The 17,168-nt window shown below is 39.1% G+C and overlaps 1 protein-coding gene across 6 annotated transcripts in view; it reads left to right on the top strand.

The window, feature by feature from the left end:
- LOC110025275 (probable leucine-rich repeat receptor-like serine/threonine-protein kinase At3g14840) overlaps positions 1–17,168 on the top strand; it is a 46,015-nt gene that overhangs the window by 13,956 nt on the left and 14,891 nt on the right. For 4 of the 6 annotated variants that reach the window (XM_020725671.1, XM_020725670.1, XM_020725676.1 and 1 more), the window contains 8 exons: positions 5,798–5,872; positions 5,952–6,017; positions 9,964–10,026; positions 10,102–10,137; positions 10,293–10,336; positions 14,849–15,225; positions 15,306–15,501; positions 16,120–16,260. In XM_020725671.1, coding sequence (XP_020581330.1) covers positions 5,798–5,872; positions 5,952–6,017; positions 9,964–10,026; positions 10,102–10,137; positions 10,293–10,336; positions 14,849–15,225; positions 15,306–15,501; positions 16,120–16,260 — 998 coding nt within the window. The remainder of the gene's footprint in view (positions 1–5,797; positions 5,873–5,951; positions 6,018–9,963; positions 10,027–10,101; positions 10,138–10,292; positions 10,337–14,848; positions 15,226–15,305; positions 15,502–16,119; positions 16,261–17,168) is intronic. The other 2 variants (XM_020725673.1, XM_020725672.1) reach the window with 2 other exon arrangements.

The raw sequence follows: 17,168 nt of genomic DNA, 5'->3' as shown, positions 1-17,168 counted from the left end.
AGTAGTGCAGTAGTTAAATTTAGTTCCTTGGCTAGTGGATTTTTTGAACTAATTTGAATTCAACTACTATAAAAATTTTAAGTGATAATTCAGACTCTCGTGATACTTTATTTAATTATCAGTATTACATACGGCCATGTCTATTATAGTTGAACCAAACAAAAGATGGTTAATCAATACAATAAAGGAAAAAAAAAAACAATTTGTACTATATATTACCTTCTTTAATCCAACTGCTGATTGACTAGCCCCTATTTGAAAAAAAAAACGAAGATTGCCAAGCGTGGCCTGTATTGAAAGGGGGCGTGGAAGGGCAAGTGTCGCCCTAAGAAAAGGGCAGGAATAATTGCTGTTTCTTCTACATAGCTGGAGTGTTCTCTAGATGGAATTCTAATTGGCATGGTTTTAGATTTATGATGGATTTCTCTTTGAATGGCGATTTTTGTAGGAAATCCTTTTTGATAACTTTTGGTTTGGGATGAGTGGAGCGTTGCTAAAGTTGGGCTGGTCAATGGTTGATTTCTAAGCATTCTGTCAACTGTATTTTGTAGTTTTACAAATTAAAATTGTAATTTTTCAGTTTGCTACTATGAGTTTATCTTTTTGTTATTTATCAATTTTGTAAACTACCACTTATGATAGCTAAGTTTTGTCGAATGAAAATAAGCAAGTTTTCTACTATTTTGTCTTTATTCCTTTCCTGTATTTTATTTTTTAAATGGTTTTCAAATCAACTTTCTTATGGAATATAGCCAAAATATTAAATTCTTACTCACACCAATGTAATGGAAATTGAATCAAATTGAATCTGATCACATCCATTTGAATGAACATTACTTACTTGAATTCACCTTTAATGTACAGGGATGATATAGGTATTTAGAGGGACAAAGCTAGTAAGAGAAACTGATGGAATTTTGACTGCTAATAGGGATTTCGAGAGGGAAGCATTGGTTCATTGGGATTTGCAACTTGAGAAATTCATGAGGAGAGATTGGAATTCATATAAAAGAGTGGAGGGAAAACAAGAGATGAAAAGAGGGTATTTTATTCAAAATTCATTTCATAATAGGTTAAGAATTTACAATGTATTAATATTCCTATTTATAGAAATAAGCTTGCATGAATAATTTAAACTAAGTCAAGTTTAATGTGGATAGAAATTTAGATAACTTATAATTAGAATAATCTTAAAGACAGAATAATTCTATTTATTTCTATTTATACTGACTAAGTACATAATTAATAAAGGAAATAAAAGTGAATTACTTGTAATAGTTCAAAAATATTTCAAACTAATCTTGAAGCATGTATTTAATCTACCCTAAATCCAAACCAAGACGTCTGCTTTGCTAGTTCTAGTTGATTTTGAGCTTTGCACAATTTTCTTGATTTTATTCATATCCCCTAATCTCACAATTGATGCAACATATTTTACGAATATTTCTATATTATTTTGGGTTTTTTGGAATGATTGCAAATTGATTTTATTAATCTAATATGACTTGTTAGAGGATGCAATAATTTATCATGTAATCATGCAAAAGGGTGGCTAAGAAAAATAGCAAGTTCTAGTTCATCTAAACAAACTAATGTCATGTTTCAACCTCAACTTTGCCACATGTTTACTAGTCAATGATGCCAGAACTAGTAGGAAAACGGTGGAAACATGAAAAACAAAATAGCTAATTCTAGTTCATCTAAACAAACTAAAGTCATGTTTCAACCTCAACTTTGCCACATGTTTACAAGTCAATGATTCCAGAACTAGTAGGAAAACGGTGGAAACATGAAAAAAAACTTTTATTAATATATAGATTGAGTTACAACACGACACAAACAAAAAACAATGACACTTGAACATAAAACGACACAAGAAGACACCTCTCAAGTTATCCCAAGGGTGGTGGAGGTCGGCTATATGGGTCAGGATGGCTAGCGGGGATGACAACAGTAAAAGAAGACTGATGGCAACAAGGGAGAGGTGTAGAATCATGAGGACAACAAGTATAGAGGGTTGTAGGTGGCCGATGGAAGACGGAGAGGTGGCTGGAAGGTGCTAAATAGTAAGGGCAGCGGTAGTGGGGTGAGGAATTGGTTGGGAGTGCTGGGAAGGGGGAGGATGGCTGGAGAACAATAAAACCTGTTGGAAGGGAGTCGACGGGGTGTTGGGGTGACAGGAGAAGTCCGGTGTCTAGAGAGTGGGGAGGAGAAGGCTTGGGGAAGGTGAAAGGGAATGATACAATCACCTCAGAGAGGATATAACCGGAGCACCACCACCTCCTTAGATACAAACCACGAAGGGGAAAAGGACTTTATACAGGAAAATGAAAATATGCATAACCAAAACTAGCTCTTACACAAAAAAAAAAAATTTATAGACTCCTACTGGGGGAAAAAAATAGGAAATAAATAAAAAGAAAACTCCACATAAAAGGAAGGCAAGAAGAATCCAAAAAAGGCTTGTTGGGTGTGGTAGCCTCCTTCCCAAATTGCGATAGTTCGCGATCCTGCTCCTATTTCGTGTTTCTTCCCGTCTTCCTGCAACTTCTCCCGCGTATTCAACGCCCCAAACCGGACGCTATTTTAGCACCCGCAATCAAGTGTTATTTTAGCGCCTCGGACCATTCGCTATTTTAGCGCCTCAGACCATTCGCTATTTTAGCGCCTTGAACCAGGGGCTGTTTAGTGGGGGAGCTTCGACTTCATAGGTTGAAGCTTTTGTTTTGTTGTTAGCCACTCCCGAATCCCACTGTTGACTACACTGTCTCCCAAGGCATCTGAGGGTATTTCCCAACTTGCGAGTGAATGTCCATATCGATGTGTTTTTCCTTCTGAGGCTGTGCACCACACCTATATTGCTGAATCTTTTTAAAGTAAACCACGCTCAGTTCAATCGAGCGTGCAATGAGAGTAATCTAATTCTTCCAGCATGGCGATGGTGCCTATGGCATGGCGTCGACCTGGCATACCCTCGGTCATATCTGCTTGTATATGAGGCTGGTGTCTCGTTCCTCTAATTCGGTGTCATTACTAAAACATGTCCCATTGATGCTATTCTGTTGGTAAGGGCTCCTGTAATCTCGGGCTCTGTCGAGGGAAGTAGGATGATGTGTTTCCTATCCTTGGTGAAGGAATATGTGTTCCTGATTCCATCTTGCTTAGTCTTGCGGTCAAACTGCACGGTTTTCCCAACATAAGGTGACACGCATCCTTATCTGAGGGAAGCTGATACATCTCACCCCGTTCCACAACTTTCTCTGCACCGCTAATCTTTTCTACAGTGCCCCAATCAGTAAGTGAGGCTACTCTGCTCGTGGGACAACTGGAGGTTATTTGTTTGTAACCATAGCATTTGAAACATTTCCAGACCAGAACAACATTGGAGGCATTTTTTTTCTCCTGCTTCTTCTCGCTCTGATTTAGACTGTCATTCCCATATCCGGACTTGCTAGCCTTTCCTGGGGTGCCCTTGTTAGTTGTGGTAACTATAAGCGGCTGCTTTCCTGAAGGTTGTTGCTTAAAGGATGACTGCTGCCTTTATTGTTTCTCTGCCTTCAAGGCTAGTGTTTGGACATTTCCTAGCGTCCAATAAGGTTGCAGTTGCACCACATAGCTAATGGCTGGCTTCAGTCCCCCAAAATATGTCTACTGTATGCTCTTCTTGCTCTACCAATTTGCACCTTAGTTGCAAGTGATCGAAATAAGTTGTGAACTCCTCCACTGAAAGATCATTTTGGTGTAAGTTGTGGAGTTTCAGAAACAAATCCTGACGACAATGGGGTGTAAAACACTTTTTCTTTATTGCCTTATTCATCTTCTTCTACTTAGTGATCCTCTCACTGCCTTCTTTTTTCATCTGCTTCCGCACATTTACCCACCATAGGGAAGCACTCTTCTTCAGTTTAATGGTGGCTAGTTTGACCTGCCTATCCTTTTACACCTTCTTATACTCAAAGATCCGCTCATTCGGATCCATGCCTCCTTCAAATTCAGGTAAATCTACTTTGATTCCGTAGTCTTTATGTCCTCTCAATGGTATCTTTTCTCGGGGATTCTCCCTCAGGGAGGGATTCAGATATCCATCTCTAGGCCTCCTCTGATACTGGATCCCGAAACACCGTGGTTTGTCTTCTTCATCGTTGAAAGTATCCCAATGGAAAGGATTCAAATCATCATTCTCTTCTCCCCTTCGACTCTTCAAATTCAGGTTGAAGAGAACCTCCTCCTGTGTTAACTCTTCAATGTCTGCAAGTTTTTGTTGGAGACGATGGAGCTCCCACTTTATCTCTTCCAAGGTAGGCTAGTGCTTGTATCTCCGAGGGGGGCATGGCTAGGGTTTAGCCATAGGAAGGAAAATTTTGGTAGAGATAGGGTTTGGGGAAATCAGAAGAGATGGTTGAGGGTAGGAATGTAAAATTTTGGTGAAGCGGTAAGGTGGGTGCTAGAAAACCCTAGAATAGAACTAGGGTTGTCTAGCACCCACATCATCAATGTTCAACCTCTTCTTTCATTTAGCTTCTATTTTTGGTGATGATTCACCTTCTTTGTTACATGGATGAAGTATAAAGTATCTTTTAAGCTTTTAAGGAGATTCATGCATGGACAAATTCGATCCCCTCTCATTAGTGTTGTGGCCAATGGCCTCCCACTTGGATGTGACTTGTTTATTTCATCTTTGTTCATGTGTCTTGGTACGGACTTTTGGTTATAGTGACTGTTTGAAAATACATTTTAGACTTTCTATATTTGGATTTTTCTTGGTGTTTTTTTCTTTTAAATGAGATTGACATGGTGGCTCTTCTCTCCTACTTTCTTTGATGAGGTTGAATTTATCTTGTATTATATCGGTATTTATTGTGTTTTTTTTTTTTAATTTTCTCTCTCATTTTCATCCTTGTATTTTGGAAATTCTCAACTTAATTCTTTCCCTCTATGCAAAAGAATTTTATTTCTTTGTGAGCTCCCCAAAATAGTCTAGAGTTTTTCGCCTTGCCTCTTCATCACTTTTACACACACACATAGATATATTAGGTGTATAATTATTTTCTTCCATCCCGGAACAAATCTAATTGAGCAAATCACTCGAGCATTATCTTGTATATTATTTATTTATTCTTATATAATTAGGATAACCCTTTGTAGAAGGGCAATCAATTCATGCATCAAACCTTTTGTCATTAATAAACCTAGTCCTTCATTTCTTTCGCCTCATCAAATGCTAAGCTCATTATAGGCAAACCTCACCCTATCCTAAGCCCCATTAATCAGCATTATGATTTCCTTGCAAGTAAATCCAAACCTTCTTGTATAACCTCTAGACCATTCTATATAATTCACCTTTTCACAGTTATCTTCACCCATAGTAACTTCTTATAGTTTCCTTACAACCTTTATACACCATAAAAAACAATAGCCCTTTTCAATCCCTCAAAATAAAAGCCCGCCTTTCTCCTTTTACTACATTACTTCTTACGTCTATAATCCTAGCGGCTTCATGTTTCTTGAAGCACAGAGAGTGAGATGAGTTACTTATCCTAATCCAACAATTATTTACGATACTAGACATTGTAACAATAAGTAGAAGGATTTTTCTGTCTACTAGAATAAATTTTTTCTTATCAGCACTAAAATGCCATACATTCAAATTTATGCTTCTTTTATTTTTTCTTCCTATAAAGCTTTTACTGTTATGGTAGCATAAATTCATGTATATAATAAAGAGGAAAACTTTGCATGCACTTGTTGCATATTTGAATTGAACCATTGTGCTAATCTTTCATCTTCTATATCTTAGCAGGGATTTAAGCTACAACAAGTTATCAGGAAGTTTTTCAAAACCATTTGAGAATCTGGAGCATACTAATTTTATGTAAGTAATTTATAGCCATTGTACATTTTAGGCTTGAAGTTAACCTTTCTGATACTATTTACTGGTGATGGCTCTGTAGGTTTCTTACCAGCAATAACCTATCTGGTCCTGTACCTAACTGGATGCTTTGGAGCAAAAATAATATGTGTGGTTCTCTTAACCCCATCATTCCTTATATCAGTACTATATTTGAATTTGCTATTGTAATTTTCATTCTAGGAGTACCATTGATGTTCATGTACAGAGCTGAGCTTTTTAGCATTCACGGATCACCACCTATTTCCCTTTAAATATGTTGATGTCAAAACTTTTCTTTCATAAGTGTAATTTTTTTGTGCAATCCTTAAACATATGGCGCATGTACATATGTCACATTTGATTGTCTGAACAGATTATATAACAAATCAATGTTATTTCTAGGTTTTCCCCAATCACTTTGTCATTTTCATCATATTTGTCATTTAGCCATACACAAAATTCATAGATCAAGCAGTGAGCTCTATCAATTTGAACCTTTTAAGTTCATCTAAAACGCCTATTTAACTTAAAATTTTACATATTAAACAAACTAACGTTTAATTATGTGACTCGGGTGCTTTTTCCGGGTCACAACACTTTAGCAACTACAGTGCTACAGACGCGGTACTGTAGCTAATACAGTACTGTGACCCAAATTTACTCCCCTTTTCTTTTTTCGTTTTCATCTCTCTTCCTTTCATTTTCAATGGTTCTCCTATTTTATTTCCTACCTATTTTATGCCTGCATTTTATATTTCTTTTATTTTCCATGAAATCCCCTATTACAAATCCTTGCATATTATATTACTTCATGTTTATTCTATTTCCTAATTGAAAGCATTGCCTAATATAAGTCATAATCCCTCTTATATATAGGGGATGTTTTTGCTTTGGAAAAGAGAATGGGGATGAGTGCAGATTTCTGAGTATTGTCTTTGAGACATTCTTCCTCTCTGAGGGTTGTATCCGACAGTGAGAAAGTACTCTGGCTGTAACTCGTTCAAGGTGGTGACCGTCTCCAAAGGTTCAGGTGGTACTCCAGTTGTTGCTCGACCTCGAAGAGGCATTCTATTTTTTTGCAACTCTTATTGGAGTTTGTGTTGTGTTTTTTATGTTTGTGTTGTTTTATTGTCGTTTATTTCTTGTTTTGACGAGTCGTGTTGTAATCTTCGAAATTCAACAATAATATTATTATTTCTGTTTTCGTTTGGGTATGCTCCGGTATCATTTGGTATCAGAGCCAACTTAATTCTAGTCCTATCCTATAGTTCCCTAGATCCGCCCCTACCCAAACCACCCCCACCAAATTTTTTCTACCCTAAAAGCTCCTACGAATGAGGTTGAAGCTTCCCCAACCCCGGGAGATTGATGCGGGAGCTTTTTTCAGGGTCAAGAAGCTATAGCGACTAAAGTGTCGCGTACACAGTACTGTAGCTGCTACAGTACCACTGCCTAAATTTTCTCTCTTTTCCTTTATTGTTTCCCTCTCTCTTCCTTATCTTTTTTATGATTCTCTTATTTTATTTCCCACATATTTTATGCCTGCCTTTTCTATTTCTTTCATTTTTCATGAAATCCCTTTATATAAATCCTTACCAATTATATTACTTTATTTTGATTATATTTCTTAATTGAAATCATTGCTTAATATAAGTCGTAATTTCTCTTATATATAGGGGTTGTTTTTGCTTAGGAAAGAAGAATGGGGATGAGTGCAGATTTCTGAGTGTTGTCTTTGAGGCATTCTTCTCCTCTGGGGGTTGTATCCACGACAAGAAAGTGATCCGGCTGTAACTCGTTCGAGGTGGTGATCGTCTCCAAGGGTTCGGATGATGCTCTGACTGTTGCTCGACCCTGAAGTGACATTTTATCTTTCTTCAACCCTTATTGGAGTTTGTGTTGTGTCTTTATATTTGTATTATTATTTTGTTGTCGTTTATTTACTGTTTTGAAGAATCCTGTTGTAATCTTTGAAATTTAGCAATAATATTATTGTTTCCATTTTGGTTTGGGTTTCCTCCGGTATTATTTGGTATCAGAGTTGACCCAACCCTACTACTATCCCAGGACCCCCTAGATCCGCCCCTACCCAAACCGTTCCCACCAAAATTTTTCTGCCCTAAAAGCTTTTGATGAATGAGGTTGAAACTTTCTCAACCCTGGGAGATTGACGCGAGAGCTTTTTCAAGGGCGTGAAACTGTAGCAGCTACAGTGTCGCGAACTCGTTATAGTAGCTGCTACAGTATCACGGCTTAAATTTCCTAAATTTCCTCCCTTTTCCTTTTTCATTTCCCTCTCTCTTCATTACATTTTCTATTATTCTCCTATTTTATTTCCTGCCTATTTTATGCCTGACTTTTCTATTTCTTTCATTTTTCATGAAATCCCCTATTATAAATCCTTGCCTATTATATTACCTTCTTTGTATTCTATTTCCTAATTGAAAGCATTGCCTAAGTCCTAATCTCTCTTATATATAGGGATTGTTTTTGCTTAGGAAATGAAAATGGGGATGAGTGCAATTTTCTGAGTGTTGTCTTTGAGACTTTCTTCCCCTTCAGAGGTTGTATCTGACTGCGAGAAGGTGCTCCGGCTGTAACTCGTTCGAGGTGGTGACCATCTCCAAGGGTTCGGGTGGTGCTCTGGCGGTAGCTCGACCTTGAAGAGACATTTTATCTTTCTGCAACCTTTATTGGAGTTTGTGTTGTATTTTTATATTTGTGTTGTTGTTTTATTGTCGTTTATTTCCTTTTTCGACGAGTCCTGTTATAATCTTTGAAATTCAACAATAATATTATTATTTCTGTTGTGCTTTGGGCTTCCTCCGGTATCATTACGTCTTTTAATATGTGACTAAATGCTGTAGTGTATTTGTGTATGTATATATGCAATATATGCACTAGAGGACATGGACAAAATAACAATGGTATTCAACCTTTTCTTTGTTCGAATTGAAAATGATTATGGATCGTTAAGGGGATTTGAAAGGTTGCCTTTGGCTATCTACGGTAGATGAATGAATTATGAACCTGCATTTGGTCTTGTTCGGTGATTAAATAATGGGAGGGTTAGATTCACTGCACGCATGGGCTTGGCGGTGATTAAATCATGGGAGGGTTAGATTCACTGCACGCATGGGCTTGGGGTCAGCTTGTTGTTTGTTCATAAATCCTTTTTGGTTTGGTGGTTGCGCCTTATCCACTAATTCAGACTTCTGGTGGTGTTGTGAAGTGGTCTTTTGTTAGTTTTATAGCTGTAAGGAGAGAGATAAAACTAACACAAACTTTGGGGAGAACTCTTGAGGCCTTGAAACCAATCTTTAAAAGATGGTGAAGACTCTTGGAACTAACCATATGAGCAGATGATGCACTCACAACAAGCAATTGGAATGCAACCCAAGCCGTCATAAACTTATATATTTATTATTGGTTCATTTTGACCCCTAGTGGTCATATATGAGAAAAAGACTAGGTACTCCAAAGCTAAATTAGCATGAGACCCAACATAAAAATACATTAGAAATATATGTGTATTTTTCATGCTTTTTTTTCTGTATGTCAGGACTTATAAGCGGTTACTAATGGAAATGGACTAAATGATCTCAATGCATGTTTGTCTACCGAAGCGTAGAATTGTAGAAAAGTTGGGAGTGATAAATATGATTTTTTTTTCTTATCTTTTTCTGTTCAATTTTGGATGACAATTGATCACAAACTATCAAGAATATGTTTTGTACGTGCAGACACTAAAATGTCTGCTGTTATTAGCACTCACTTCAAGTAGGAGAAAAATGGTGAAGTGGAAACATCCTTGAACTATCAACTAGACATGCTTTTTCATGCCGTTCTTTTCATGATAGCGGATGACCAGCCCAACTAAATTTACGATAAGGTTCTTATTATGAAAGCCTCCCGTGACATCAAAATACCACTACTAGCCTTCTCGTGTCAAATAATTATTTCTTTTTGTATTACAGCTGAATTTTTTTGTTTCTTAAATGAACGTTCATTATAATTTGTTTTGAGTTTATTTTCCATGTACTATTGGAGCTCTTATGTAACATCATTTGCAGTGATCTTTCTTATAATAATTTCACATTGGATATTCAACTTCAAACATGTCAAGTGGGAAAAGTGTAAGCACTCACTAAGTCAACTTAAATGTCAGATTTATATTTCATAATTGCTTCTAATCTACGTGTTTTATTCAGTAATTTACTGGGAAGCTCCTACTTATTACAAAATATGTAAGTTTTTTCTTGTCTGCAATTTATACTATAGTTTGCTTGAGCCGTGCAACTTCTTAGAGGTTCAATATTTTCTATTTTTAAGACACCAGATTGATTTTTTTAAATATTTCTAATCATCAATTTTTGTTTTTTTATCTGTTGTATTTGTTTAGGAATAAACCATTGCTTTGCTTGGATGCAATTCCTTGTACTCGAAGTAAGCATTTATCTGAGTGAGGAAATGAATTAACCTTTTATAACTAAGATCTTATAGTGCGCACCATCTTGTTTTATTTTCTTCCTCATGCTTTTCGCCATTTTTCTTACATTAAATGTGCAACAATATACTTTCTTTCTTAATTACATTTTTGCTGCAGTGCACAAGTATTAGAAGACATTTAGTTTGATATTTCTAGCCAATGAGATTAACGTTTGTACAATTATTCTCATATGTATGGTAATTTAGTTTTTAATTTGACAAACCAAATACAAGTAAAAAAACTGCTATTCAACTAACGTTTTATGGGAAACTATGTGACTTGCAGAATTTCTTTTCCTTTTTTTTAAGTGATCAAATATAATCCATGAAGCAAGTTGTTCATTTTTTAAAATACAATTATCTGTTTTGTCCATCTAAGTTCATTGGCATCACTAATCATTTCTACTCAAATTGATAGTGATGCGGGTGCTCAAATAGCGCCCGGTCCGGGGCGTTAAAATAGCTCCTGGCCTGGGGTGATGAATATCGTGGGAGAAGCCGTGCGAAGAGGAGAAGAAACGAAAAAATAGGAGCAGGATCGTGAACTAGCGCCCGGTCCGGGGCGTTAAAATAGCTCCTGGTCTAGGGTGATGAATACCGTGGGAGAAGCCGTGCGAAGATGAGAAGAAACGAAAAAATAGGAGCAGGATCGTGAACCATCACGATCTGGGAAGGAGGCTACTGCACCCAGGAAGCGTCTTTTGGATTCTTCTTACCTTCCTTGTGTGGAGTGTTTTTTTTTCTATTTTTTCCCCAGTAGGAGTCTATAAATTATTGTTTTCTATGTGAAAGAGTCAGTTTTTGTTTGTGTTAATTTTTAGATTCCTGTGTGGTCCTTTTATCCTTTGTGGGTTATATCCGAGGAGGTAGTGTTGCCCTGAATATATCTTCTCTGAGGCGGTGATTGTATCATTCCCTTATACCTTCCCCAAGTTTTCTCCTCCCCACTCTTCAGCCAATGACCTCCCACTCCGTCATTCCAACACCCGACCGACTCCCTTCCTGTAGGTTTTACTGCTTCCCAACCATCCTCTCTCCTTCCCAACACTCTGAACTGATGGTTCGTCACCCCACTACCGCTGCCCTTACCGGTCCAACACCTTCTAGCCACCCCTCTGCCTTCCACCGGTCACCTAAGACCCTACATACTTGTTGTCCTTGCGAATTTACACCTTTTCCTCGCTGTCATTAGTATTCTTTTGTTGCCGCCACCCCCGCTAGTCATCACGACCAACCTAGCCGGCCCCCACAACCCTTAGAATACACTTGAGATGAGTTTGCTTGTGGTGTTTTATGCTCTGGTGTCATTATTTTCCGTTTGTGTTATGTTGTAACTCAATTTATATATTAATAAAGTTTATTTTTGTCTTTCCAGTGTTTTACTACTAATTTTGGTATCATTTTGTATCAGAGCTAGCCCAACTCTAATTCTATCCTAGGGTTTTCCAACATCCACCGTATCCCTCCATCAATATTTTTCATTCCTACCCTCAACCACCTATTATGATTTCCCCAAACCCTATCTCCACCAAAATTTTCCTTCATATTCCTAAACTCTAGCCTTGCCCCCTCAGAGATACATGCCAGAGCTTACCCGAGAAGAGATAAAATTGGAGCTCCATCGTCTTCAACAAAGACTTGTGGAGATTGAAGAGTTGACACAGAAGGAGGTTACCTTCGACCCGAATCTGGAGAGTCGAAGGGGAGAAAGAAATGATGATCTGAATCCCTTCCATTGGGAGATTTTTACCGATGAAAAAGACTGACCACGGCGTTGCGGGATCCAGTATCAGAGGAGGCCTAGAGAGGGATATATGAATCCCTTTCTGAGGGAGAATCCCTAAGAGGAGATACTAGGGGGAGGACACATAAACTATGTAATCAAGGTAAATTTACTTGAGTTTTGAAGGAGACATGGATCCAAATGAATTCTTTGAGTGGCTCCAAACTGTTGAACATATCTTCGAGTATAAGGAGCTGCCAGAGGATAGGATGGCCAAACTTGCCGCCATTAAGTTGAAGAAGAGCGCTTCCTTATGGTGGGAAAATGTGCAGAAGCAGATGAAAAGAGAAGTCAGTGAGAAGATCACTAAGTGGGAGAAGATGAAGATGACGATACAGAAAAAGTACCTTGTTCCCTATTATCGTCAGGATATGAAACTCCACAGCTTGCAACAGAGAAATCTTTCAATGGAGGAGTTTACAGCCCAGTTCGATCACTTACAATCAAATTGCGAACTGATAGTACCTGAAGAGTATACAGTGGCCAAATATCTTGGGGAACTGAAGCCTCTCATTAGCAATATGCTGCATCTGCAACCATACTGGACGCTGGGAGAGTTCAAACACTAGTCTTGAAAGTAGAGAGATAACAGAGACAGAGTAGGAAACAATCATCCTTTAGGCAACAAACTTTAAGCAAGCAACCAGCTACAGTTACCACGACCGACAAGGGCACCCCAAAAGAGAATAGCAAGCCCGGATAAGGGAATGATAGTCTGAATCAGAGCGAGAAGAAGCAGGAGAAAAACAACGCCTCCAACACTGTACAAGTCAGGAAATGTTTTAAATGCCATGGTTACGGACAAATAGCCTCCAACGGTTTCACGAGCAGAGTAGTCTCACTTACTAATCAGGGCTTTGTGGAATAGATTAGCGATGAAGATTAAGCAGACGAATAGAGTGAGGTACATTAGCTTCCCCCAGATGAAGGAGAGACTCTTGTGATTCGATGGATCTTGCAGACTGAGGAAACTGGGGATTCGCAGTGGTTTCACCACGACATTTTCTACACCTGCTACATAGTAAACAGAAAGCTATGTAGTCTAATCATCAACTGTGGAAGCAACAAAAATGTGACATCGACACAGATGATAGAAAAATTAGGACTTGTGACTCAGAGATATTCCCAACTGTAATCACTGACATGGCTGAAGAAGGAAAATTGGGTCAGCATCGACCAAAGATACTTGGTAGAATTTTCGATCGGAGGCCAGCTGCAGGATCAGGTTTGGTGTGACGTGGTCCCTATGAACGCTTGCCACTTTATTGTTGGGAAGACCGTGGCAGTTTGACCGTAGGTTTAAGCACGATGGATTTAGGAACACATATTCCTTCACCAATGAGGAGAAGCACATCATCCTACCTCCCTCGACAGAGCTCGAGATCACAGGAGCCCTTAGCAGTAAAATTTCATCAGTGGTATTAGCTTTAGTAATGATACCGGATGAGAGGAACGAGACACCGCCCTAGATACAAGACGAATATAGCCAAGGGTTTGTCAGGCTGACGTCATGCCATCAACGCGATCGCTATGCTAGAAGAATCAGATTACTCTGACTGCACACTTGATTGAATCGATTGTGGGTTACTTAGGAAGATTCAACAATATGGGCATGGTGCACAACCTCAGGGGGACACATCAATATGGACATTCACTCGCAAGTTGGGGAAAACCCTCAGATGCCTCAAGAGACAGTGCAGTTGTCAGTGGGATCCAAGGGTGGCTGACGACGAAACGAAAGCTTTGACTTATGAAATCGAAGCTCCCCAACCCTGGGAGATTGTTGTGGGCGTTGAAACAGCGCCCGCTTACGGGAATAGAAACATCGCCCAATTCGGAGCACTAAAACAACACTCGGTTCGCAGCACTGAATACCGCTGGAGAAGAGGCGCGAATACGGAAAGAAATGCGAAAATAGGAGCAGGATCCCGAACTATCGCGATCCGGGATGGAGGCTATCGCTCCCATGAAGAAGCCTTCCTTTTTATTTCTTTCTTATTTTTTCCTCAGTAGGAGTCTATAAATTGTTGTTTTCTGTGTAAGAATCAGTTTTTTGTTGATTTATTTTCAGATTTTTGTGTCGAGTTCTTTTCCCTTTGTGAGCAGTGTCTGAGGAGGTGGTGTTGCCGAGGCTGTATCTTCTCCGAGGTGGTGATTGTATCTTTCTCTTTTCTCTTCCCCAAGTCTTCTACTGCCTACTCTCTAGCCATGGGCCTCCCCCTCCGTCACCCCAACACCCGGCCGACTCTCTTCTTGTGGGTTTTACTGTTGTCCAACCATCCTTTCACCTTCCCAGCACTCTCAACCGACCGTTCCTCACCCTATTACCGCTGCTCTTATTGTCCAACACCTTCCAGCCACCCCTCCGCCTTCCTCCAGTCACCTATGACTCTTCATACTTGTTGTCCCTGCGATCATGCACCTTTTCCTTGGTGCCATCAGCATTTGTTTGCTGCCGCCACTCCCACTAGCCATCCCGACCCACCTAGCCTGCCTCCACCACCGTTGTAATATACAAGAGAGGTGTTTGCTTGTGCCGTTTTATGTTCTAGTATTGTTATTTTCTATTTATGTCGTGTTGTAACTCGATCTATATATTAATAAAAGGTTATTTTTGTATTTCCACTATTTTCCTACTAGCTCCAGTATCAGATAGGTTTCATCTCACAATTCTACTTTTCTCCCAGAACAGCGGTCATTGAATATAAATTGTGGGGGACATCAGGTGACTACTGGTGATAACCTGATATTTGAGTCCGATAACTATGTATCTGAAGGTGTCTCAACATTTTATATGGGTACAAACTGGGCAGTTAGTAGCACTGGTGGTTTCCTGGATTCTGGTGATAATAACAATTTTATAGCGAGAACTACACAGAAGCTTTCAATGCCCGACTCTGAATTGTATGCAAATGCACGAGTTTCACCGCTATCTCTTAGCTATTATGGACTCTGCCTTATAAATGGCAACTATAGTGTTAAGCTGCACTTCGCGGAGATAATAATCACTGATTACAATGGGCATAGCAGCCCTGGTAGGAGACTATTTGATGTTTACATACAGGTACAGCGTAAAATCATAGTCATTTTGATACTTTGTGTAAATATAGTTGTTCGCTCTTCATTTATACTGCTTTTTCACAGGGAGAACTTGTTTTGAAAGACTTCAATATCAAAGCTGAGGCTAATGGGTCAGGCAAAGCAGTTGTTAAGAAGTTTGATGCAATTGTTACACAGAATAAATTGGAGATTCGGTTCCATTGGGCTGGCAAAGGAACAACAAACATCCCTACAAGTGGAACCTATGGTCCTCTCGTATCCGCTATATCTGTAGATGCCAGTAAGTTAGTATTTGAATAAGAGCTAGTGGTGTTAATTTGAATTAATTTCATTGGACCTTCATTGGTTCATAAATCAACACTAATATTGGGTACCATCTTTCTTTATTTGATATTCACGGAAACAGTTGGGACAAGGCTAATAAATGATGATGATGCTGCCGACGATATTCTTTATTTGGCATTCATTTAAAAAGTTTATTGGGATTTTTTTTTGGAATATTATTTTCATCCTCTTGAAACAGTATAGTTGCATTTTTTTGTTGTTTGTGTGGTGGCTTTGTAAGGGCCTTTTTAGCTATCAAGAATGCAATATTACATGTGAGGTTTCTTATGCAGTGCCTTCAGAAAATGCATGTCTTAAAAGTTAGATGCTCCTGGGATAGCGGAAAAAATAACTCCGATATTCTATGTTTCTGACAAATGCCATTACCAAAAATAGATCGTGGTTCCACAGTTCATTTGTGAGTTGTCTCAAAACTGGGAAAAAATTCGTGTGAAAGGTTCTTTTCTGTAAAGGGAACAAAATTTGAAGCTTTAGGATTTAAACTGTTATGACGCAGCGTACTAATGTTATAGTTATGCTTCACTGATATTATTTATCAATTTTTTCCTTGCAGATTTCAAGCATCCAAATAGAAGCAAAAAGCTTGTCATCCTGCTAGTGGTAATTCTTGTTCCGGTATTATGTCTCATCATTTTGCTTTTATATGCAATTAAGAAGAAACACTATTTCAGGCTCAGGGATTTAATACACCGAGGTAATTGCACCTTCCATCCTTGTTATATCATGTTTCTTAACTGCTTATTTAGCTAGTTCATCACTTAACAATTTCCTGTAGAAATTAGTTCGAGGCACTTGCTAGGTTGCACCAACTGATCTAACCTTTTATGGAGAAAACTTAAGTTTCTTCACTTTAAATTTTTGTAAATCTTGATTGGAGAAGTTGATAGCGGAGTTAACTCAAACTACATTAGGAAATCAAATATTATTATTGCAAAATCTATTAGGCGGTTACAACTCACACTGAAAGGGAAATGCAACAATAGAAATAGACAAACACGAGTAAAATGTATCCCAAGGGCGGTGGAGGATGGCGAGAATGGGAAGGTTGGGTGTTGGAAGGGGCAGATTCAGCATGTATGGTTTTTATAAAATGGATGAGTTGTGGTAACGTCCGTCAGGGGCTGGAACAACCAAAAAACGGCATGGGTGATGGATTTGGGCTGCAGGAACAGTGAGGACAGCATGGGAAAGGTAGGGACAGTAGCTAGGTAGTGACAGAGGGTGGTAGAGGTGCTGGAATGGTTGAGACAGTGAGGGAGGCAATTTCTGGAAGGTGGCAGCCGCGGAAAGGGGTAGGGCCCTGGTTTTGGAGGCAGTGGAGTATGGGAAGGGGAGTTACGGTGGCAGGGAAGGCTGGAAAAGGCAGGGAAAGTAAGGTCTTGCTTTCCTGGATGGCGGCATAGAAAACAGATGGAAGAAACAGCGGGACAGCTGTTCTGGGTGGCTGCAGCAGGCACAGAGCGGCCAGGAGCTATGTGGGAGGATACGGAAGGGGATGCGGGGAGAGAATTACCCTCTCGGGAGAGATACGGTCGGAGCACCATCCAATCAATCGGAAACAACCCTCAAAGGGAGAAACGAATACCGACTGCTCTCCTGACA

Source organism: Phalaenopsis equestris, unplaced genomic scaffold (assembly GCF_001263595.1).
Source record: "Phalaenopsis equestris unplaced genomic scaffold, ASM126359v1 Scaffold000297, whole genome shotgun sequence".
In the NCBI taxonomy this organism is placed as follows: domain Eukaryota; kingdom Viridiplantae; phylum Streptophyta; class Magnoliopsida; order Asparagales; family Orchidaceae; genus Phalaenopsis; species Phalaenopsis equestris.
Note: the sequence above shows the minus strand (reverse complement) of the source record. Positions and strands in the feature narration are given on the sequence as shown.